Source organism: Rhinatrema bivittatum, chromosome 8 (assembly GCF_901001135.1).
Source record: "Rhinatrema bivittatum chromosome 8, aRhiBiv1.1, whole genome shotgun sequence".
In the NCBI taxonomy this organism is placed as follows: Eukaryota; Metazoa; Chordata; class Amphibia; order Gymnophiona; family Rhinatrematidae; genus Rhinatrema; species Rhinatrema bivittatum.
In genome coordinates, this window is record NC_042622.1 from 4,889,628 (window position 1) to 4,908,704 (window position 19,077).

The 19,077-nt window shown below is 46.0% G+C and overlaps 1 protein-coding gene across 4 annotated transcripts in view; it reads left to right on the forward strand.

The window, feature by feature from the left end:
• RAD21L1 (RAD21 cohesin complex component like 1) overlaps positions 1-19,077 on the forward strand; it is a 775,557-nt gene that overhangs the window by 577,992 nt on the left and 178,488 nt on the right. For 3 of the 4 annotated variants that reach the window (XM_029611932.1, XM_029611931.1, XM_029611934.1), the window contains exon 10: positions 8,831-8,933. The exons of the other annotated variant lie outside the window; for it this stretch is intronic. In XM_029611932.1, the coding sequence (XP_029467792.1) occupies positions 8,831-8,933 (103 nt within the window). The remainder of the gene's footprint in view (positions 1-8,830; positions 8,934-19,077) is intronic. 4 annotated transcript variants of the gene reach the window in all.

A 19,077-nucleotide genomic window follows, 5' to 3' on the forward strand; every position in this document is an offset into this window, starting at 1 on the left:
ATCAGCGTACACATTTATTTATTATTTATTTAAAATTTTTATATACCGGCATTCATGTTGCAAACACATCATGCCGGTTTACATATAACAGGGGTGTACAGTGAACAATTCAATAACCTATTTGTGTAGAAGGAAGCAGTTACAAATAACAAGGTAATAGAACTGGGAGGAGAGAAGAAAAGGGAGAGAATAACATTAGGTATAGGTATTTACATTAGTAATAACATTTTTACATGTGGAAGTGGTAGAATCTGGCTAAATAGAATTAATCGGTGTCCGGGAAAGCTTTTTTAAACAGCCAGGTCTTGAGTCTCTTCCTGAAGGTTGGGAGGCTGGGCTCCTGTCTAAGGTCCGGTGGGATGGAGTTCCATAGAAGGGGGCCGGCTGTTGAAAAGGCCCGATCTCTCAAGGTAATGTGTTTGGTAGTTTTGGCTGGGGGCACTTGAAGAGATCCTCTGAGTGTGTCTCTTGTTGGTCTGGAGGAGTTATAAATTTGGAATGGGACTTGTAAGTCGAGTGGGGTGAGTTGATGGATGGTTTTGTATATTATGGAAAGAGATTTGTAGAGGATTCTAAAGTGAACAGGCAACCAGTGGAGATCTTTTAGGATTGGAGATATATGGTCCCTCCTCCTGGAGTTTGTCAGTAATCTTGCCGCAGCGTTTTGTAACATCTGGAGGGGTCTAGTATAGGAGGAAGGTAGGCCCAGAAGGATAGAGTTACAGTAATCGATCTTAGAAAAAATGATGGCTTGTAGAATGGTTCTGAAGTCCTGAGTGTGGAAGAGTGGTCTAATTCTTTTCAGATCTTGGAGTTTGTGGAAACAGTCCTTGGTGGTTCTGTTGATGGAAGCTTTAAGGTTCATCCGGTTATCAATTAATACTCCTAGATCTCTCACCTGTGTAGTAGTTGGGATAGTTGGAGGATTAGAGATGGCATTGTTATCTGGGGAGATGACAAGCAGTTCTGTTTTAGAGGAGTTTAAAACTAGGTTTAGGTTAGCCAGGAGATGTTTAATTTCGAAGAGGCAGTTTTCCCAGTGAACCAATGTTTTTGTGTAGGATTCTTTAATGGGTATCACGATCTGGATGTCGTCTGCGTAGAGGAAATGTTTGAGGTTAAGGTTGGAGAGGAGTTGGCAGATAGGTAAAAGATAAATGTTAAAGAGTGTAGGTGACAGTGAGGAGCCCTGAGGGACTCCTATGGATGCGTCCATTCGTGAAGATTCTTTGTTCTGTATCTTAACCTTGAAGCCTCTGTTGGAGAGAAAAGATTTAAACCATGAGAGAGCGGTGCCTGAGATACCTATAGAAGCCAGAATGGAAGTGAGAATGGAATGATTGACCGTATCAAAGGCGGCTGATAGGTCCAGTAGAATTAAGAGGAAGGATTGGCCTTTGTCAAGGCCCATTAATATGAAGTCAGACATGGAGATGAGGAGGGATTCTGTGTTCAGTGATTTGCGAAATCCGTATTGTGATTGGAATAGGATTTTGTTTTCTTCTATGTATTCGGAGAGTTGAGTATTGACAACTTTTTCTAGAATCTTGGCTATGAATGGGAGATTGGCGATAGGACGGAAGTTGTTGGGGTCTTTAGGATCCAAGTTGGGTTTCTTGAGTAGAGGTTTGATGGAGGCCAATTTGAGGTCGTCAGGATATAGTCCTTGGGAGAGTGAGCAGTTTATGATGTCCGACAATGTTTTAGCGATGGAGTCAGGGATGGCCAGGAGCAGTTTGGTGGGGATAGTATCCAAAGGATGGGAGGAAGGTTTCATTCTTCTTATAAGAGTTTGTATCTCTAAGATAGAGATGGGTTCAAGTGTTTCCAGACCATTGTTGTTGAGGGATGACTGTTGAAGAGACTGGTAAAGAGCAGGGTCGGTGGGATTAGAAGGCAGATGAGTTAGAAGGCTGTTGACTTTGTTGTGAAAATGAAGAGCAAGTTCTTCAGCTTTGGATTGTGCTAGGTCGTTGGGAATCTCCTGTGGGATGATTTGGGTGAGATTGGAGACATAGGCGAAGAGGGCTTTTGCGTCGAAGATTAAGTGGTGAATCTTGGTTGCATAGTAGTCCCTTTTGGATTTAGAGGTAGTTGACTTGTATTGATGGAGGGTGGCTTTGTAGATGGATCGTGTATTGGTGCTTGGGGATTTGCGCCAGTCGCTCTCTTTCTGTCTTAGATTTTGTTTTAGCTTTCTTAGTTCTTCCGTGAACCATGGTTGTCTTTTGGAGGCGTTTGGGAGTGATTTTTTGGTTGCTAGCGGACATAGCTTGTCGGCTATGGAATCTGTGATGGCTTTCCAAGAGCGGAGAGCTGTGTTCGGGTTTGAGAGATCAATGGATGGAAGTTGAGAGGCTAGGTGGGAGCTGAGGTCTTCTGTAGAGCAGGATCTTCTGTATGGGAAAGATGGTGAGGGCCCTTTGGAGGTGGAGGGTTTTTTCAATGAGAATGCGGTTGAGATAAGTGAGTGATCAGACCAAGGGACCTTCTTGCTTTTGAGGCGTGAAGAATGTTTGATGCCTGGGTTAATAAAGATAAGATCCAGCGTGTGGCCTGCTTTGTGTGTGGGTTTGGTAACTAATTGTTTGAAACCCAGGGCTGAGAGGGCTGAGAGAAAGGATTCACAGCTGGATGATGGGGTAGGGTTGTCCACATGCAGATTAAAATCTCCTAGGATAATTGCTGGAGCGTCCAGTTTGATGAGGGTTGTGATTTCCTCTACTAAGGGGGAGGGGTCTGTCTCAAGGAGGCCCGGAGGGGCGTAGACGAGTAGGATTTGTAGTTGTTCCGAGGTGAAGAGACCCATTTCTAGTTTAGAGTCTGAGTTGTATGGGTGCTGGATGAACCCGAGGTCTTTTTTTGATGCAAATAGGAGTCCTCCTCCTCTTTTTTTCAGTCGGGGGATGGAGAAGATGTCGTAGTTTGATGTGGGAAGTTGGTTTATAATTGCTGTGTCCGTGGGTTTGAGCCATGTTTCTGTTATAGCACATATATCTGGTTTGGTATCAAGGAGATAGTCGTTGAGGATTAGAGATTTCTTGGACAGAGATTGTGCATTGAATAGTGAAAGTGAGAATACAGTGAGGCCTAAGAGTTGGGTGATAGGTGTTATCAAAATTGGGGTGAATGATTTAAGGTTTCGGTGTAGCGCCTGTCGTTTGTGTTGTAGTATGAATGATCTGTTAGGTTTTCCTATTGCTGACAGGCTGTGTTGTAAAATAGGTATTGGGAAGGTGGGGAACATTTTAGTGTGTAGCGCTTGTGTTGTAGTGGTGCTGCGTTTGTGCTGTTGATGGGCTGGGGGGAGAAGGCAGTCTTTGTGAGTAGAGGCTAGTTGGAGCCGGAGCTGGAAGTGTAGCCCTCCGGGGCTACACGAAGGGGCACACAAAGGGGCAGGCCCCTTTGTCGTGCTCCTTAGGCGCGCGACGCAAGGCGCGCGGCGCCGGTCTGACTCAGATTTAAAGCCCCTCTGGGCTGGCTGCTATTGGAGGCTTGCTTCGGTGGGCGGGACTTCCGATCGCGGAGGTTTTTGGCGCGGAGAAAAGTTGCGTTTGGAGGTCTGGTCGGGTCAGATCAGGATGCCGATGAGGAAGCCGCAGGTAAGTTTAAAATTCCCGCGTGGTCGGCACGGGGGCCCTCGGTGGTCGGGGCGAGAGGATGAAGGCCTTACCCCGATGGGCTCAAGCGCCCATGTTTACAATCAAATTGCAGAAAGACTTCATACTCTCTTCATTTATATTCATCGCACCATCTAGTGATAAAATCAGTGTGTAATTGGTTGCACATCAGGAGAACTTCATACCCCTTTCATAAATCTATTTCTAGCTCCAATCTAATCATTTTCCTCTCTCCTTCAAGAGGAACATAAAACAAAAGCTGGCTTTTTTCTGGTGCTCCCCTAGCACCATAGCAACCAACAATGAAGGGCCAATGTTTCCTTACTCCTGCCCCCACTGACACAACACAAACTGGCCTGGCATTTGCTCGGTATGTTAAAAGAATTTAAATAAAATAAATAAATAAATCACCATCCTTTCACCCCTTTTGACAGTTTATTAGCCTGGTATCTAAACTGTCAAACAAAAATGTAGAGAAGGAAATAAGGAAAAAGGATTTAGTTACAGGGAGAAAAAAAATCAATTAAATAAAATTTTCTTTGTAAAAAAAAATACTTACATGGAGATGAAATCAGATTAAGAGCTCTAAAAAGCGGAGTAAAGACCCGGTTTCAGGCACCAATTTGTTGAATTAACGATTCAAACAAAAAACAACCTCCCAACCTAATCGCAACTGTTGGAGGGCCTGGCTTCTTAAATATCTTCAACGAGAAACTTTTAGTTTCCATTTCACAGAGGAGAAAAAAAGGATATGCAACACTTCATCTTTCATTGTCTTTATTAGAGAAAAATATTCTACATGGCTATGGCACAGTTGATCTATTCATCCAATCTGCCCCTTAGTCCCCTAATATCTTTATTAATAGGGCATATAACCAATCAGTGCTTCATTCCCTGATGATAAGCATTCTTACATCACATCATTATTCTTATTGTCACATAACTGGTCCAAACACAAACCTAGTTTATGGTCAGCTGCCAGTCATTTACTATCCTATTGTAACCGGGTCCAAATACAGAAACAACACTCATTTTTCATACTAACAGGTCAATTCAGTAACGTCCGCGGGAGAGCGGACGAACGCCCGCTCTCCCGGCGTGCGCACCGGCCCCTCGCCGGTGCACGCGATTCAGTATGCAAATAAGGTGGTGCGGTAGAAACGGGGAAAAGGAGGTGCTAGGGACACTAGCGCGTCCATAGGGCCTCCTTATAGCCTGGAGCGGCGGCTGTCAGCGGGTTTGACAGCCGACGCTCAATTTTGCCGGCGTCGGTTCTCGAGCCCACTGACAGCCACGGGCCCGGAAACCGACAGTCGCGGGCCGAATTCAAATTTTTTTTTTTTTTAAACTTTTTTTCTCTTCGGGACCTCCGACTTAATATCGCTATGATATTAAGTCGGAGGGTGCACAGAAAAGCAGTTTTTACTGCTTTTCTGTGCACTTTCCCGGTGCCGGAAGAAATTAGCACCGACCTTTGGGTCGGCGCTAATTTATGAAAGTAAAATGTGCGGCTTGGCTGCACATTTTACTTTCTGTATCCTGCGCGCATACCTAATAGGGCCATCAACATGCATTTGCATGTTGAGGGCGCTATTAGGTGCCGCAGGTTGGACGCACGTTTTCCTCCCCTTATTGAATAAGGGTTAAGGGAAAACGCGCGTCTAAGAGCAGGCTAACAGTGCGCTCCGTCGGAACAGACTGTACTGTATTGGCCTGTAAGCTAGGTGTCATCAACTATATCATGCTAGGTGTCAGTTGCAAAGTCTGATGCAACATTTCACAATCCATCTCTGGAGTCGGCATGTAGCCCGCTTCATATTTTGACTACATTTTGTCCAAACAAAATCTAATAGTACATTCACTTTTTGAGATAACCGCAACTCAACTCAAATTCCACACTTGTTATAGGGGACGAGTCAATGGTGGGCCTTTGTCTTTCCATCACTATGTTTCCTGTTACTTGAAGGAAGTTAAGTATCTTCGTTCCCCCCCTTCGTGGCTTCTGGTGCCTCTGTGGGACTTTAATTTGGTCCTGGAATTCTTGGCAGGTCTGACCTTTCAGCAGCTGCATGCTCTTTCCTTATGGCTGCTTACTTGAATACAGATTTTCTGATAGCAATCTGTTCAGCACGTCGGGTCTCCGAGCCTACAGGCTCTTTCTTGCTATGAGCCTTTTTTGCATGTGACTCCAGGAGTGGTACAGCTTTGGACTGTATCCCCATTTTTGCCAAAAGTGATTTCAAAGATTCATTTGAACCAGTCCATTTCCCTCCCCACCTTGGACAGGGACAGAGATGAAAGTATCGTCTTTTGCGTTCCTTGGACGGCAAGCGACATTTGCTGCAGTACTTGGAAGTGACTGAATCTGTCCGGAAGTCAGATTGCCTTTTTGTGCTCCATGGTGGCGGTAAGTAGGGAGCACCGACGCAGTTGAGTTAAAAAAGTCATTACAGCTACCCATGTGGCTGCTGAGGATGCTTTGGCGAAATAGATTAGACCACATTCTCAAGGGCTCAGATGGTATCGTGGGCGGAACTTCGTTTGCTGTCGCCTGCTGAGATTTGCCAAACGGCGACGTGATCATTTTTGCACCCCTTTTCCAAACATTACCACTTGGATGTCCAGACTAGGGAGGACGCTGCATTTGCATGGGCGGTATTAACTGAACTGCTGGCAGTCTCCCACACTCTTTGGGATTAGCTTTTCATTGAAAACTGGTAAGTGGCTTATCTAGCCCCTTAGTTTAATGACTATGTTACTACTTTTGGCTGAGCTCAGTGTTCTCGTTGGGTTGGAAGCATGAGTGGTTAATTGTTAATAATAATGTTCAAGTATAATCAGTTTGTCCACAGTGTGGCTTTTCCAGAGAATACTGGCGGGCTGATGTCGGATCGAGACTATATATCCGTGATGTCAGCTTTTGCTCCATCTCTATCTGCTGGCAGAGGTGCATAACCCACTGGTGAGGATTGGCCTTGCCTCATTAGAGGAAAGGAAATTATGAGGTAAATAGTAATTTCTCCTTTTAAGGGAAGTTCTAGATTGGATGTGTCTTAATCGCTTGTCTTTGAATGTCCCTAAAACTGAGATATTGGTGATCAATAAGGCTGGAGTTCATTTGCCAGAGCTTCAGATGAACCTGGTAGGGAATGGTCTTCCATTAAAGGCCCAAGTAAAAAGTCTAGGGTGATACTGGATGTTCATTTAGTTTCTCAGACCTCTAAGAAGGCCTGGTATAAATTATACTTTGTAGGTTCATTGAAACCTTTTTTATCCAAGAAAAAAAAATTCCTAATGCTGGTTCAGTCTTTAGCATAAATCCATATAGACTACTGTAATTCCTTGTTTGTGGGCCTCCCTTTCAAGAACTATAGTCCAAAATGCAGCTGCAAGGCTGATTTCTAGATGTAGATTAAAGGACCATTTCACATCAATATGGTCTGAATTGCATTGATTTTAGTCTCTTATAGCTCTAAGTTCAGAATCATTTGTCTTGAGTTTAAGGTTTTATATGGGTAGGCTCAACAGATCTTACTGAAAAACTACATACAATAGATACTGTATGTTCCAGGTAGACAGCTGAGGGCCTCCTGTGTGTACTACCTATCAGAAAACATAGGTTAATCAAACTCAATTTTAGGCATTTTTACCCATGCTGTGCCAGTTCTTTGGAATTCCTTGACAAAGAAGCTGAGATTAGAAAACCAATTTCTTGTGTAGGCAGGTTTTGAAAACACATCTATTTGAATTAGATTATTCATGATTTTTTTTTTTAGAAGAATATTTTAGACTGCTTTATTAGAATATTTTTCTTCCTAGAGAATCTAAGACAGTAACTTTCAAACTGGCACATGGGCTCACGTGTGCACATTTATTAGCTGCGCCCAGGGATGCGACTGTTTTAAAACTTGCACGCGTATATGCACACATTATAAAATAGTCTAGCGTGCGCACATGTGCACCAAATTTTAAGTCGGGGTGCACAAGTGCACACAAATGCCGCTTCTACCACATAAATCGGGGTATTTTAAAAGGGGCACATGCTGACGCCATTTCCAGTTTTACCAGTTCGTCCCAATTTTCCCAGTTAAGAGATAAGTCCTCCAAATCCCCTTAGTTTAATAGCCTTCCCTCCCCCCAGTTATCCCCAATCCTTAAAACCCCTCAGATTTGCCTATTTATCTTTATTCCATAATTTAAACGACATCCATATCAGAAGTACATTTATGCAGCAGAGGTTCTGTGCATGCGCCAGATCGCGTAAGTGTTTACATGCACATCTCAGCTTCTTGCCCTAAAATGTCCATGGCCCACCCAGACCATGCCCATGCTCCACCCCTTTTTGAAAACTTCCAAGATGTGTGCACCTCAGTATTTAGGTCAGCTTTTAAAATCCGCTTAGCGAGCACAAGCCCAACATATTCGTGCATCCCCTAATTAATGGGCACTTAAGACTTTTGAAATTCACCTTTAAGAGTGTTATGGAATGATAGTAGTGGAAAATTTGATTATATTATCTTATGAAATAGAATTTTTGTAAATGCTATATTTATTTTATGATTTTATTGTATTTGGTTTGTGTTTATTATAATTTTGAAATTCTCTTAATCATTACCTGGAGCAGGGGTCAAGTGAATAAGAAATGCAATAAAATAAAATGAAATGAGAACTCACCCCAGAGAATGCCTCCTCTAGTTTTACCTATATTGAGGGAGGGAGTTGTCAGACAGCTAGTTTATGCTCTTAGATCTCTATTTATAGTTATACAGTAAATGATTTTGAAACTTGTCCTGAAGTGTGGCTAAAAATATGTGCACTTGCCATAGCTCACATTTTTAGTGGCATTAAAAGGAGGCATTCTGTGCGCATGTATAGGTTGGGACCAAAATAGCATGCTTACATGGGATTTCCAAAGGTATGTGTGCAATTTTTTCTCTGCTCAGTCCTCTGCCCAGAAAGAAGATGCAAAGTATGTAGATGCTTTTAACACACATATATGTGTACCTGCTCATTTTCAAAGGGAAATAACCCGGTGCAATATATAGTATGTACGTTAAAATAGCCCACATAGTTTGTACACAACATGAGCTGTTGAAAATCGTCCCCATATATAAATTCATTTACATTTAGTGAATCTTGCTTTTCAGCATGAGTCTGTCTTCAACTTCTGAACATATAAATAGAGACATTACCAGACTTGTGTTTTATAGTTGTTTGCACGATGCTTGGTGCACTGTGACTTCAAAACTGGAAGAAAAGTGGTTGAGCTGGAGTCTGAAACAGAAGAACTGAGAAAAGAACAAGAATTTATAGGTGAGAGGTCAGAATCTTGCTGTGATTCACTGGGCCATCATGTAAGTGACTTGCTGGAAAAGGGTACTGCATAACAATGTTAATCATTGAAAAACAAGCAGAGCTTTCCATGGTAAAGATTATAAACTCTACACCCCAGGGAATTATGCACAGAAAAAACTCAAAATTATGAAAGAAATATATGAAGGTACTTAGAATTTTTAAATAAATTGTGTAGCAAATAAATTTTAAATAGCACAGAATAAAGATTTGAACCTCTGTGTCTGGTGTACTTCAATAGTGTTTCTCTGCAGCTATTGACTCACCTTCTATACCACCTTAAGATTTCTCTCCTTCTCTCTGTTGCCCCATCAAAGGAACTGATCTGATGTTGCTGCCCCTTCACACCCAGAGATCCCCATCTGGTCCCTTGTCCTCTTCTGCCCACAGGGCCCCTTCATCTACTATTCCTTTCTCCATTAAAAAGCAGGACAAAAACAGCCACACAAGTGGGTAATGCCATGCGATGGTGCCGGCTCTGAAGTGCTCTCTTAGATCTCAGAAGGAAATCTTTCTAAGCATGTGCAGTCCCATTCACTGGCCCCACACTGCAGCAAGACAATTTTTGCTTTCCCTCCGACCTGTTAGTTTTTTGAAGTGTTTGATATTGCATGTTCTCAGTGTTTTTTGTCTTCATTGTTGTTACGTGAAATCTCAAAAAATAAAGTCAGTCATGTCGGGAAAAATTCCATTTAATCTCTGTAAAAACTGTCAGCATAAAATGGCTACAAAACGTCTTTTTAAGATGTCTAGGGTCTTCCCACAATGCTTTAGCCTGTGAAGTGAGTGTCAAATTATATTGGATGGCTCTAGGATATAGACAACTGTTTTCAGAGGCATCTTCACCAGAGGGAGTTAACACTTCTGCCTTAAAGGGACCAGAGCCTAATAAAAAAAGAAGACTCGTGTTAACCAGGCACAGGCAAAAATGGTCCTCAATTTCTTTCTCATCTTACTGTTCAGACCACAAGAGCATGTCAGAATCAAGAAAGGTATCATTCTCTTCAGCAGTAAAGTTGGGACTATCATCTGCATCAGGACTGAAAGTGACATTGACGCCAAGAACACTTCATTAACACCATCAGTGTTGGTGCTGATGATGGCGCCATTAAAGTTGAAGGCAAGCACAGCACCATCAATGGCACAGAAAAGGTTATCAGTTTTAGTGCTAAAGAAGGCATTAGCATAGAAGACAGTGCCATCATTATCACCTGCTATTTTGGAATTTGAATCTGATTCCTCATCGACCATATTCCCTCTTAACAAGGACAGCACAGCAATTGTGCAGAAGATGCGGCATAACTTTATTAGCATCCAAAAGAAAGTGCATAGGCAAGTCCAACACAATCATAACCAGAGCTACAAATATGTAAACACACCATACAACTTATATTTATATGATAACAAGGTGTGTGCAAGTGTGATCCTGACAGATCACCGCCAGTCTTCTCAATCACATGCAACAGAAATACCTGACATCAGCTTGTTTCCTTTTATAAATGTTTTTATTGAGGTCTATATTTAGACAGAGTCCGGATAGCTAAATTAGCCAGAAAAACGTATTTGGCTAACTTTGAAGGCATTTTCAATAGTGCAGCCATGCCTATCAGAGGCGCTGAAGGAAGGGAAAGAGAACTTTAAATCTTCGCGCCTCCCTCCGGCTTTCCTTTCGAGCCCGACATCGCCAGCTACTCACCCCCTCCACTGCCAGGGGCTCGGAAGCCCAATCGGAGCTAGGGCCCGCGAGCCGTGCAGGGGAGGCAACCGGGACAGCAATCTAAACCGCCGGAATTAAGAAAAAGAAAGGAGTGCCACAAACACCTAGCGGTGAGTCAGACCCGCCCCTCAAAAGCACTCGGCCTATCAGAGGTGCTGAAGGAAGGGAAAGAGAACTTTAAATCTTCGCGCCGCCCTCCGGCTTTCCTTTCGAGCCCGACATCGCCAGCTACTTACCCCCTCCACTGCCAGGGGCTCGGAAGACAAATCGGAGCTAGGGCCCGCTCGCTTACCCGCAAGCCGTGCAGGGGGAGGCAACTGGGACAGCAATCTAAACCACCGGAATTAAGAAAAAGAAAGGAGTGCCGCGAACACCTAGCGGTGAGTCAGACCCGCCCCTCGAAAGCACTCGGCCTATCAGAGGTGCTGAAGGAAGGGAAAGAGAACTTTAAATTCTTCGTGCCACCCTCCAGCTTTCCTTTCGAGCCCGACATCGCCAGCTACTCACCCCTTCCACTGCCAGGGGCTCGGAAGCCCAATTGGAGCTAGGGCCCGCTCGATTACCCGCGAGCCATGCAGGGGCGGCAACCGGGACAGCAAACTAAACCGCCGGAATTAAGAAAAAAAAAGGAGTGCCGCAAACACCTAGCGGTGAGTCAGACCCGCCCCTCGAAAGCACTCGTCCTATCAGAGGCGCTGAAGTAAGGGAAAGAGAACTTTAAATTCTTCGCGCCGCCCTCCGGTGTCACGTGCCGGGCGTCACGCGCCCGAAGGAGCGCGACCTAAGGGGCCTGCGCGCTCCTTGGAGAGCCCCAGGAGCCAGGACCGATACCTCTTCTCCCCTCTGCCGGTCTCCCTACACCACCGCACTCTCTGAAGCTATCTTTCCACTCACAGTCCATTTTACAGCGACTCTATTGAGGTCAGACTAACAATACCACGGATCTTCTCAGTGGAGGTCCACGCTATCAGCACCGAAGCTAACTCGTTGCAGGATAAGTTCACCTTACACGTTATCCAGCATGCACACCTTCGCTATCCCGATCATCTACAATCAGCGGAGAAACATCACTAATGTCCACACCACACCCAACTCCTTACAAAAAAGATTTATTCCTATTATGAAATCTCCACTGAACCAACTTCTGGGACTCACGCTCCTCTCCTTAACACTGTTTAATACACAATTTCGAAAAAAACGCACCTCCTCTACGATTACCTAGTAAAAACAAAACCGGACTGCTGTGCCATCACCAAAACATGGCTGAAACACGAAGACACGGCACTAATTAATCAACTCCCAACTCACTGCTACGACATCTTCTCTATTCCCAGACGTAAAAAAAGAGGCGGCGGACTGCTTTTAGCAGCAAAAAAAGAACTAGGACTTTCACTACATTTCACCAACTCCTCAACCTCTCTCGAATTCGCAGTTTTCAAATCTAAACACCTTCAATTATGCCTTACGTATGCACCACCAGGAAGCCTAGAACAAGACCCATCCCTTTTAATCGAACTCATAGCCAAGCACATCAACGCAGACACCCCCGCTATATTAATCGGAGATTTCAACCTTTAAGTGGATAAAACCCCTCATTCCTCCAGCTGTGAAACTTTTCTCACCACCCTTAAGTTTTTGGGTTTCAAACAAATCATAAAAGGGCCGACACACAAAGCAGGACACACATTGGACTTAATCTTCATAAACGAGAGTATTACCCCCACCTCATCCACTACCTGTGACCCTGTCCCACGGTCAGATCACAGGTTGATATCCACTACCTTGAAGATCAGCCATCACATTCTACCACCGATACAAAAAACCAAGATCCAAGTCAGGAAATTATGCAACCCAGATACCCTTAGCCTGCAACTATCCACAGCATTAGACAAACTGGTTCTCACAGGACAAGCAGGATGGTTGTCCTCACAAATGGGTGACATCGAGGATGGAGCCCAACCACGGAAAACTTCTGTCAAAGTTTCAGGAACTTTGACTGGCCCCTACTGGGCATGCCCAGCACGGCACTAACCCTGCAGCCAGCAGGGGTCTCCTTTCAGTCTTCTTTTTTCCGCGTAGCAGTTGCCACGCGGTTAAGGAGCTCTTACCACATTCCTGACAGGAATTCTTTAACTAATTTCTTGAAGAAAAATTTGCCCCTCAGGGGTCTCCCTTCTTCAAATTTTCCTCCGTGGGACTTCGGTAAGTTTTTGCCTTCGTTTTGGTCAGCTACCGTCGAGTTCGGCCCTCGAGGCCTGTTGGCAGTCGACCGTCCCGCGGCTAAATTTTTGGCATACGGCCATGGCGTCAGGGTTCCGTCGGTGCCCGGACTGTACACGTACTATGTCCATCACAGACCCACATAGAGTCTGTGTTTTGTGTTTAGGGAGTGAGCATGATGTCCTGACTTGCACCAAATGTGCCCTAATGACACCGAAAGGTCGCAAAGCCAGAATGGAGAAGATGGGACTCCTTTTCCATGCTCACACTCCGATGCCATCGATTGCATCGACGTCATCGGAACCGGTACCGTCGAAGTCTCATCATCATCGACAGCCTCCCGGTGACCGTCCGCCATCGACGTCTTCATGGCCATCGACTCCTGTCCCTTCCCCCGAAGATTGAGGGGATCGGAAAGAGAAACATCGCCATCGACGTCATAAGTCTTGGACCGTCGAGGAATCGAAGTCTTCGACCTCAGTACTGTCCGAGCCTCCTCCGAAGAAGTCTCGACCAGAAGTGGCACCATCCACTCCTGTCTCGCAGACACTGAGGCAACCCTCACCCCTTCGGGGTTTGGGAGCCGCAATTCCACCGGCGACGGTGGTCCCTCCGGCTCAGCCTCCCTCTTCCGTAGAGCCGGGTCTTGTTACCCCAGGTCTCCGGGTAGAACTGGACCGGCTGGTCCAGGAGGCCATCGACAAAGCGATGCTACTGTTCCAGACTCCTCCGGCACCGAGAGTGGAACCGGTCACCGACCCGATTCCAGCGGCACTGGCACCGCTGCTTGCCCGGATGGAAGCGCTTATGACTGCCCTTCCACCGGCAATACCCGGGTCACAGACAGCTTTCTCATCAGGTGGAGAAACACCGTACCGAATTCCCCCTTCGGGGGTAGTTCCATCGGTGCCATGTCGTCCCTCGCCACCGATACATTCCTCGGGGGTGATACGCACATCAGCTCCACCAAGATCTGCAATGACGGCACCGATTCCTTCGATGCCGACACCGATTCCTTCGATGCCGGCACGGGCACCGATGCCGACACCGATTCCATCGAGGACATTCTTGATGCCCCCGGTAATTCCTTCGAGTTTCTCGGAGCCTCAACCGGGGCCTTCAGGTATTCAGCCCCCTCATGGTCCTACAGGTCAGCAACCTGATCCTTATGACACCTGGGGTGATGATATCTCTACAGACACCAATGATTTGCCTTCACCACCCTCTCCTGCGGAAAGTAGAAAGCGTTCTCCCCCTGAGGACCTCTCTTTCATAAATTTTGTGAAGGAAATGTCGGAGTTGGTCCCTTTTCAGCTTCAATCGGAGCAAGATGACAGGCACCAGATGATGGAGTTGCTCCAATTCTTGGATGCCCCTAAAGTCATCACCTCTATTCCAATTCATCAGGTTTTTCTGGACCTTCTAAAAAAGAATTGGGAATCTCCTGGATCTGTTGCTCCAGTAAACAAAAAAGCTGACTCTACCTATCTTGTACAGTCAGCACCTGGCTTTCAGAAACCACAGCTAGACCACCACTCTGTTGTGGTAGAATCAGCTCAAAAGAAAGCTAAAAGAATAAAGCCACATTCTTCCATACCTCCTACTAAGGAAAATAAATTCCTAGATAGTATAGGTAGGAAAGTATACCAAGGAGCCATGCTGATTTCCAGAATAGCCTCTTATGGCTTAAGTCGTCTGACCTTCGCCCGGAAGTTCAGGACAGGCTCTCTGACTTGCCCTGTCTAGGGGACAATTTGTTTGGTGAGCAAATTCAGCAAATTGTTGCTGAATTGAAGGATCATCATGAGACACTTAAACAGCTCTCATCCATTCCTTCTGACTTACCTTCTAAACAGCCGTTTAAGAAGGACCCAAAAAAGTCATTCTTCCGTCCACGGAAGTATTATCCCCCACTAGCCAAGTCTAGGTCTGCGAGGCCTTATCATAAATCTCAGCCTCGCCAGTCTCGTAAACAAAAGCCCGCAGCAGCTCCACAACCTGGCCCTGCATCGGGTTTTTGACTTTCAATTAGAGAGCAGACGCCACATCCCTCTTCCTACCATACCAGTAGGGGGTCGGTTAAGCCACTTTCTAGAAAAATGGCATCACATCACCACATGATCTGTGGGTGATGTGGGTGATAGCGATAATTGCACAGGGTTACCACCTCAACTTCCTGACTCTCCCTTCGGATTCCCCACCCCTGCAGGCGTGGAGACTCACCGATCACTCCGTTCTTCTAGAGCAGGAAGTTTCCCTTCTCCTCCAGTCAAACGCAATAGAACCCGTTCCTCCCTCACAACAAGGACTAGGGTTCTATTCCAGGTACTTTCTGATCCCAAAAAAGTCAGGAGGTCTTCGACCAATCCTGGACCTACGGGCTCTCAACAAATACCTTTACAGAGAGAAGTTCAAGATGGTAACCCTGGGATCGCTTCTCCCTCTGCTGCAAAGAGGGGACTGGCTTTGCTCTCTAGACCTAAAAGACGCCTGTACTCACATTGCGATAACTCAACCTCATCGCAAATACCTCCGTTTTTTAGTAGGCCGAAATCACTACCAATACCGAGTGCTCCCTTTCGGCCTGGCATCCGCACCACGAGTTTTTACCAAATGCCTCGTGGTGGTTGCAGCTTTTCTCAGGAAGGAAGGTGTCCACGTCTACCCCTACCTGGACGATTGGTTAATCAGGGCCCCAACCCAGCAAATCGCTCGGTCCTCCCTGACCCTGACAATTCAAACTCTGCTTTCTCTAGGGTTTCTTGTCAATTACGAGAAATCCTGCTTAGTCCCATCTCAGACCTTATCCTTCATTGGGGCAGACTTGGACACCTTACAAGCAAAAGCCTTCCTTCCTTATCAACGAGTCCAAATCCTTGTGTCTCTAGCTTGCCAGTTGCAGTCTCAACGCACAGCAACAGCTCGCCAATTCCTCATTCTGCTGGGACACATAGCCTCCTCAGTTCATGTGACTCCCATGGCCCGCCTGGCCATGAGAGTCATGCAATGGACTCTGAGATCACAATGGATCCAAGCTGTTCAGCCTCTGTCCTCCATTGTTCGCATCAATGATGCACTCCGTCTGTCTCTTGCCTGGTGGACAAATCAATCCAACCTCCTACGGGGCTTACCTTTTCACCTACCAGATCCTCAAATAATTCTCACAACCGATGCTTCCAACGTCGGTTGGGGAGCCCATGTAAACAATTTACAAACCCAAGGATTCTGGTCTCCAGAGGAAGCCAAACACCAGATAAACTTCCTGGAACTTCGAGCAATACAATATGCTCTCAGGACTTTTCAAGATTGCCTATCGACCCATGTCATCTTGATTCAGACGGACAACCAGGTGGCCATGTGGTACATAAACAAGCAGGGGGGCACAGGTTCCTTTCTTTTGTGTCAGGAAGCTGCGCAGATTTGGGCAGAAGCCCTCTCCCGCTCCATGTACCTCAGGGCCACCTACTTGCCGGGAGCAGACAATGTATTGGCAGACCAGCTGAGCCGTGTCTTCCAACCACACGAGTGGTCACTCAATCCCTTGGTAGCGACCTCTCTTTTCCAGAAATGGGGTTATCCCCATATAGACCTCTTTGCGTCCCCTCAGAACCACAAAGTGGCCAATTACTGCTCTCTCATTCGGACTCAGCACTCTCGGCCCAGGGATGCATTCTCCCTCCCGTGGACAACCGGTCTGCTTTATGCACATTCCTCTGGGAAAGGACCCGCATCTGCTCACTCAAAACGACGGATGCCTCCTCCATCCCAACCTCCAAGCCTTGTCCCTGACGGCATGGATGTTGAAAGGTTAGTCCTTCAGCCATTTAACCTTTCGGATTCAGTTTCTCGTGTCCTGATCGCTTCACGAAAGCCTTCCACAAGAAAATCTTATTCCTACAAATGGAAAAGGTATACATCATGGTGCACTTCTCAGTCCCTTGATCCCCTTTCCTGTCCAATTTCTAAATTCTTGGACTATCTCTGGCATCTATCAGAATCAGGTCTAAAGACCTCTTCCATTAGAATGCATGTCAGTGTGGTAGCCACCTTCCATAAAGGTATCAGGGGTGTCCCTATTTCAGTACAACCCCTTGTAACATGCTTTCTTAAAGGATTGCTCCATTTGAAGCCACCTTTACGTCCTCCGGCCCCATCTTGGGACCTTAATCTGGTTCTTGGTCGCCTTATGAAACCTCCTTTCGAACCTCTTCACTCCTGTGACCTAAAATATCTCACATGGAAAGTGTTATTCCTTTTGGCTATCACTTCAGCTCGCAGGGTTAGTGAATTACAGGCCCTAGTTACCTATCCGCCTTACACTAAACTCCTGCAGGACCGGGTGGTTCTCCGCACTCACCCTAAATTCTTACCTAAGGTAGTTTCGGAGTTTCATATTAATCAATCCATCATACTACCTATCTTCTTTCCCAGGCCCCACTCCAACTCCGGGGAACAGACTCTGCATACCCTCGACTGTAAACGTGCTCTAGCTTTCTATCTGGACCAAACAGTTGCCCACAGGAAGAGCACTCAATTATTCGTCTCTTTCCATCCTAACAAGTTAGGTCAACCTGTGGGTAAGCAGGCTCTTTCCTCCTGGTTGGCGGACTGCATCTCCTTTTGCTATCAGCAAGCTGGCATTCCTTTCCAAGACCGTGCCAAAGCACACTCTGTGAGGGCCATGGCGACTTCAGTAGCACACCTTCGATCGGTGCCGCTTCCTGACATCTGCAAGGCTGCCACCTGGAGTTCCCTCCATACGTTTGCAGCCCATTATTGCTTGGACAAAGCTGGAAGACAGGATTCCATCTTCGGCCAGTCTGTCTTGCGTAACCTTTTTCCAGCATGATGTACCAACACCCTTCCACCTCCCGGTAGGGTGCGGATGCCCTCTACCAAATTTCACCCCAGTTGTTGTGCCTGTTGCACGCCGTTGGGTACATTTGGTGCATGTTCGGACATCCTCAGCTCGGTACTCACCCATTTGTGAGGACAACCATCCTGCTTGTCCTGTGAGAAAGCAAATGTTGCTTACCTGATGTAACAGGTGTTCTCACAGGACAGCAGGATGTTAGTCCTCACGAAACCCGCCTGCCACCCCGCGGTGTTGGGTTCGTTTTTATTTTATTTTTCGGCACTGCCTGTAGCTTTGAAACAAGACTGAAGGGAGACCCCTGCTGGCTGCAGGGTTAGTGCCGTGCTGGGCATGCCCAGTAGGGGCCAGTCAAAGCTCCTGAAACTTTGACAGAAGTTTTCCGTGGTTGGGCTCCATCCTCGATGTCACCCATTTGTGAGGACTAACATCCTGCTGTCCTGTGAGAACACCTGTTACATCAGGTAAGCAACATTTGCTATCTCACAGATGCTGAATCAGCCACATCCTCCTGGATCAATTTAACAAAGGAAGTAGCAGACCTAACCTGCCCTCTAACCACTAAAGCTGTACACTCAAACTCGAACAATAGAAAACCCTGGTACACCCCTCAACTTAAAACCCTCAAACAAGAGCTTAGAAGTATTGAACATGCTTGGCGAAAAAATCAATCCTCGACAAATAAGGAGACTTATAATCTCTCATGCACCACTACCGGATAGCCATCCTCCAAACAAAAAGGGATTTCTTCTCATAAAAAATCCACCACTTCATCTACGATCCTAAAGCATTATTCTCAATCGTCACTTCACTCACCAAACCTTCTCCCATGTCCATCCCCGATGACCAAGTGGCCAGCAAAGCTTCAGAGCTAGCCACTTACTTCAAGAAAAAAATAACTGACCTGATCACACCTTTAAAGGCCAATAATAATCTCCTTCCTCCTTCCCCCTACTCTGCACATATTCAACAAAACACTAACCTTGAAACCTTCGAGCTGACTTCTTCATTAGAGATCGAAACAGTCCTAAAGAAGATCAAACCCGCCTCGCACCCTACCGATGCGATCCCAGCCAACCTACTCATCGCCATCTCCAAGCCAATTGCCAACATCATTAATTGCTCATTAATGCAAGGCTTCGTCCCGGACTCCTTGAAAATCGCAATTCTAAAACCACTGCTAAAAAAACCCGACCTGGCTCCAGACAACCCTGCCAACTACCGCCCTATCGCTAAACTCCCCTTCATCTCCAAAATCTTAGAAAAAATTGTTAACAAACAACTGTCAGAATACC